Source organism: Phoca vitulina, unplaced genomic scaffold (assembly GCF_004348235.1).
Source record: "Phoca vitulina isolate PV1807 unplaced genomic scaffold, GSC_HSeal_1.0 scaffold35, whole genome shotgun sequence".
Taxonomy (NCBI): domain Eukaryota; kingdom Metazoa; phylum Chordata; class Mammalia; order Carnivora; family Phocidae; genus Phoca; species Phoca vitulina.
In genome coordinates, this window is record NW_022589738.1 from 1502489 (window position 1) to 1508279 (window position 5791).

A 5791-nucleotide genomic window follows, 5' to 3' on the forward strand; every position below is an offset into this window, starting at 1 on the left:
AACAGCATGCAGTCTGTATCTACTTACACACCTTTATTTCTCTCCATAATATTCATCACTGCCTCATATGATGTATTGACTTGTCTACTATCACTTTTTTCTGCTATATTATATACTCCATGAGTGAAGGAATTACCACTCTTATTCACCACCTGTAATATCAGGACCTAGAACATTACATTGTGCATTGAAGCTCTAATAAATTTTTGGTGAATGAATGGGAATGGAAATAAACTGAAGAGGTCAATTAAATTAAAAGAAAACTTATATGAAAAGCCAATTTATAGTTAAAATTTGCTTAATGAGCGTGTAGAAGAAAGGTCAGATTAATACAATAGCATCAGGTTAAAATGACCTGATTTAACCTCTAACACTGGAACTGTTCCTTGCAACGGGACAAGACTTTCTGAAGCAAATTAATAAGGCTTCCTCCCCTGGACATTGCCAGGATGGGCATACTAGGGTTTGATGCTCTAGTTTTCCTGTTTTTGTGCTCCATGGCCAAGCAAGACCCCTTGTTAATGAACATTATCTCTTAAAAAAACTACTATGCAATACATCATACTTAGAAAAGCGTATATAAATGTATACGCCAGGCAATAAATAACAAAAAGAATAATAATATACCTATATTCAGAGCAAGCCATAAATACTACCAAGAATTTCTGAAGCTCCCTCTCTACCAGATTTTAACTTCCTCCCCTCCTGTAAAGGTAATAATTACCCTGAAGTTTGAGTCAATTATTTCCTTGCCTTTTAAAATAGTTTTATTAGTATGAAAATTATAAGGATCTGCATAAAAATGAAATTATTGACTATTCTTTCACTTGTGTTTCCATTGATCATTCTGTTTTTAAGATTCATCCATGTTAATGTATTTAATTCATTAATCCTCACTTTTGTACATTATTCCATTATAGGAATATATGCTGATTTATTTATGCATGTTACTCTTGATGGGCTTTCAGGTGGTTTTCAAGTTGTTGTGCTACTCTTTACAAATTGCTGTGAATATTCTTTTACGTGTCTTTCCATTACTACCACCTTGGAACCATTCTCTTTCTTTAGAAGACTTTATACTTCTATGTTTAATCAATTTTGCATTGATCTTGCAATTGCTCTGAGGGAAATCTTGTTTTCCTCATTCCGGCATTCTTAGTGGTTTACTGTAGCCCTTTGAAAATTTACTGACATACCTTAGATAATTCACTTGGAGAAGCTCTGAACTTAACACAGCAGTGCCAATTAACTGTCTCTGAAAAGCTGTTTTCTCTTCCTAAAAGGCCCCCAAGAAGCCTCTGAAATATTCTGGGAAATATTTAAAATATTTTGATAGTTCTATGACATCACAAAATAAATTTTTCTTTCATTAAATCGTGTTGATGTTCCCTAAGTATCCTAAATTGAATTAACCCCAAATAAATACATAGAATCTCTGGTGGAAAAAGAAAAAGGTTGTGCTTCTATCTCAAATTGGTGAAGCAGTTACTGATTTCAATGTCTACTTTAAATTGACTAGTTGATTTCAGCCTTGATTACACTGAGGGACTAAATTACTCCTCACTAAGAAAGTCTGCCAGATGTAACAAATAAAAATACAGGACACACAGTTAAATTTGCATTGCAGATAAAAAAATGAGTATTTTTTGGTAGCGGTATGTCCAGTGCAATATTTGGGATCTACTCATACTAAAAAGTATTTTTAAATCGAAAATGCAGTTAACTAGGCAATGTGTCTTTTATTGACGACATTTCTACCAATTAGAGCTGTCAAGGTTTCCCTAAAGTTGTTTGGTTTGCTGAAGATATTTTTTGTACGTCATAAACTCACTAGCTTTGGGGACCTTAGCAATCCTTTATTGTGTGTGCCTATTTCTTCATTTCATACTGTACATCATGTTCAAGCAAAGCAATGTACATCACGTTCAAGCAAAGCACTGAGAGTCTTATGATAACAGTTCTGCCTAAAGAGTATCACTTTTGCTGATAGTTCTCTGAGAATATTTTCCCAAAGTGTAACGTGTTCCCATTTTCAAAAGAACAGAATGTACAGCCACTGACAAGTGTAAGATAGTTGCGGGGGTGGGGCTGAGGGCCTGGAAAAGTCTGAGCAGTCCTGAGATACCGCGAGATGCTAGACGGGACAAAGTCTTCTGAACCTCACCAGCTCCCATACTTCCAACTGCTTCAGACGGCTAATCCCCCTTCCGGCTTTGGCTTACCGCGTTAGCGTCTGCCTAGCCAATTTTCCCTGGTCTGTCCCCAGCCGGGCCGGGCCTCCTCCCTTCCTCCAACTTGTGGGGCTTTTTCCCACTCCAGACAGGCTACAGCAAGCGTCATTTAAGATGTCTGACAACGGGAGCGGCACAGATGGCCCACAAGACCCGGGAAGAAGCAGCCTGCTTAATAGCCCTGAGGAGCAGTCTGAAGTGGATGCCGGGAGAGAGACATCTTCAGATACTGAACTGAGCTTGAATTTGACCAGAGATGGTGGCGTCCTCAGCCAGGCCAGCCCAGAAAGTCAAGGCACAGACGCAGAAAGTTCAGCCGAAAACATCAACTTTGAAAGCACGGAAGACTCGGACGAGTTCATCTGTGAGGAAAACCTATTCCCTTACCGCTCAGCAGAAGAGGAGGAGAGAGGAGCGGCCGCAGAACAGCCTCAGGTACCGTGCAATGAAGCTAACCGTGATCAGTATTTATCAGATGAGGATCGGGCCCTGGAGGACTGGGTGTCCTCCGAAACATCTACCCTGCCCCGCCCTCGCTGGCAAGTCCTTTCCGCTCTTCGAGAGCGGCAGCTGGGTTCCAGTGCCCGCTTCGTATATGAGGCCTGTGGGGCCAGAGTCTTTGTGCAGCGTTTCCACCTGCTCTATGAGCTTGAAGGCCATCATGGTTGCGTCAATACTGTGCACTTTAACCAGCGTGGCACCTGGCTGGCCAGTAGCAGTGATGACCTTAGAGTGATAGTGTGGGACTGGGCGCGTCGGCAGCCAGTAATGCAGTTTGCGAGTGGCCACAGAAATAATGTCTTTCAAGCCAAGTTCCTTCCCAATTGTGGTGATTCCATCATGGCCACGTGTGCCCGTGATGGGCAGGTACGCATAGCAGAGCTCTCTGCTCTACCACACTGTAAGAATACTAAGCGTGTGGCCCAGCACAGGGGAGCCTCCCATAAGTTGGCTCTGGAGCCAGACTCCCCTTTTAAGTTCCTAACTTCAGGTGAAGATGCAGTTGTTTTCGCCATTGACCTCAGACAAGGCCAGCCAGCTTCCAGAGTGGTGGTAACCAAAGAGAGGGAGAAGAAAGTGGGGCTGTATACAATCCATATGAATCCTGCCAGTACTTACCAGTTTGCGGTGGGCGGAAGAGATCAGTTTGTAAGAATTTATGACCAAAGGAAAATTAATGAGAATGAGAATAATGGGGTACTCAAGAAATTCTGTCCTCATCACCTAGTCAACTGTGATTCCAAAGCAAACATCACCTGCCTTGTGTACAGCCACGATGGCACAGAGCTCCTGGCCAGTTATAATGATGAAGATATTTATCTCTTCAACTCCTCTGATGGAGATGGAGCCCAGTATGTTAAGAGATACAAGGGGCACAGAAATAATGCCACAATCAAAGGCGTCAATTTCTATGGCCCCAGAAGTGAGTTTGTGGTGAGTGGCAGTGATTGTGGGCACATCTTCCTCTGGGAAAAATCATCCCGCCAGATTGTTCAGTTTATGGAGGGAGACAAGGGAGGCACCATAAACTGTCTTGAGCCCCATCCTTACCTACCTGTGCTGGCGACCAGTGGCCTAGATCATGATGCCAAGATCTGGGCACCCACAGCTAAAGCAACCACTGAGCTGACCGGGTTAAAGAATATGATTAAGAGAAACAAGCGAGAACGGGATGAAGATCGCATACACCACACTGACCTGTTTGACAGCCACATGCTTTGGTTCCTCATGCGTCACCTGACACAGAGAGGTCATCACCAGCACTGGGGAGCTCCTGGAGTTGGAGTCATGGATGCAGAGTCAGATGCTTCTTCCAGTACCTCCAATTCATCTGAGGAGGAAGAGAACCAAGACCATGTGCAGTGCCTTTCGTCCTGAAGGCCTCATGCCTGCTCCAGCTAGATGTCACCTCAGTAGGCTGGACTTTAAGTTTAACATTTAGTTTAACAATAAATTTGTTTTTGTTTTCTATCTATTTTCTACCATAAAAACCATCTTTTCCATCTCTTTACTCTCCCTTCTTTACATTCTTCCTCTCCCATTCCTTTCCTCTCACTTGGTTTCTTTATTCCTCTCTCTACCCATTATATCTCTGTGTAAGAAAATATGTAAGGTTTTTTGTTTTTTATTTTTGCCTCTTTTCATTTGTTTTCTTATGGCTCAGCTCTTATAGCTGACTTCTAAAGGTTCTGGTGAAAAAATTAATAGCCTTATTGAATCTATCTTCTCATTTCTGACACCCTGAAAGCTACGACCTTTTTTCTTTCATCTTTAGCAGTTTAAGGTTAATTTCTTCAGTTGACTTGAAAATTTCAGAAATGTGTTTATTCTTTAAAAGTAAAGTAAAATAAAGCAAACCATGGTCTTGTTCCTTTAATGCGGACACTTGGCCATACACACACACACGCATGCACACACACACACAGACTCTCTTTCACTCTCTCTCACAGAAAAGGAAAAGAGGAGAAAGGGTGCATAAATTCCTAACAAGATAATTCATGCTTCTGGAATAATTAGGGATTGTTGACACTTTCTGAATCCCTGTGTTAATATTGATTAATTTGAGCAGACAGAGGCTGGTAAAAATTAAACTTCATCACATGACATTGTTTATTCTGCACTCTCAATTCTCTTGAAGTTTTATGGCAAGAGCTCCCACAGGATTGCCTTCCAGGAAGTCCTCTTGGGACAACCATCTCCTGTAAGATACCAGCCAGGAATATAAGAATGCCTAATATTTGAGAATATATATGTGAAATGACTTTAAGAATAACTTAATGTTGCAATAAAGAGTTGTTTATCCTTACAGATAACTGATACCATTGGAAGAAAATTTCCATTAGACATCCATGCATTGCTAAAAATTCTCTTCACTTGCTTATAAGAGGTTAAATAGCTTTTTAAAAATATCTTGTTTTAAGCCTTATTTAATGTAAATTTTGCATGCTGGATGTTCAATTAGTGTTCAATAAAAATAATACTCATTTTTGTTTTACATCTGTTACTTGTGTAAGTGAATGCAGAGGCCTTGCTTTACCCCCCAGACCCCTGCTTTCCTTTGATAATACTCCTTAAAATGGATATTATCTCTGGCCCCTTGAGAGCAAGTTGAGAAATTTACATAATGAAATTCGACTTTGGAATGGAAAATAACAACCAAATTTCCCCTTACTGAGATTCAAAGTCAGGAACAACTGCCTGGGGGATCTGGGAGATTGGGGCAGCCCCTACCAAGGTTTGCTGTTAGGAAAGAACCTAAAGCCCCAAAAGAACCCAGTGAGTCTGAACTCTGTGGTTTAAAACAGGACATGAGAACAAAATTACAAACTAGCATCCCAAGTTTGGGGCAACCCTGCACAATTGGGTGGGATGTATCCTAGCAACATCAACAAAACATTCAAAAACACTTTTGGAATTTCTAGTGACACTGGGTGACAGAACAATGACAAGAGCAGATTATCCAGTTTTTTTTCTTTTTTTTTCTTTTTTAAATTTTATTTATTTATTTGACAGAGAGCAGCAGAGGGAGAGGGAGAAGCAGACCCCGCTGAGCAGGGAGC

General features: G+C 41.0%; 1 protein-coding gene across 1 annotated transcript; it reads left to right on the forward strand.

The window, feature by feature from the left end:
• The first annotated feature begins 2345 nt into the window (after positions 1-2345).
• Positions 2346-4569, forward strand: LOC116645984 (DDB1- and CUL4-associated factor 8-like). Its single transcript, XM_032426475.1, has one exon. It carries the CDS (start codon positions 2346-2348, stop codon positions 4107-4109), a length of 1764 nt encoding a protein of 587 aa, XP_032282366.1. The 3' UTR covers positions 4110-4569.
• Positions 4570-5791: the final 1222 nt, after the last annotated feature.

Bases quoted from the DNA above. Each gene is read 5' to 3' on its own strand.
- LOC116645984 (XM_032426475.1), top strand. From the start codon at position 2,346: ATGTCTGACAACGGGAGCGGCACAGATGGCCCACAAGACCCGGGAAGA.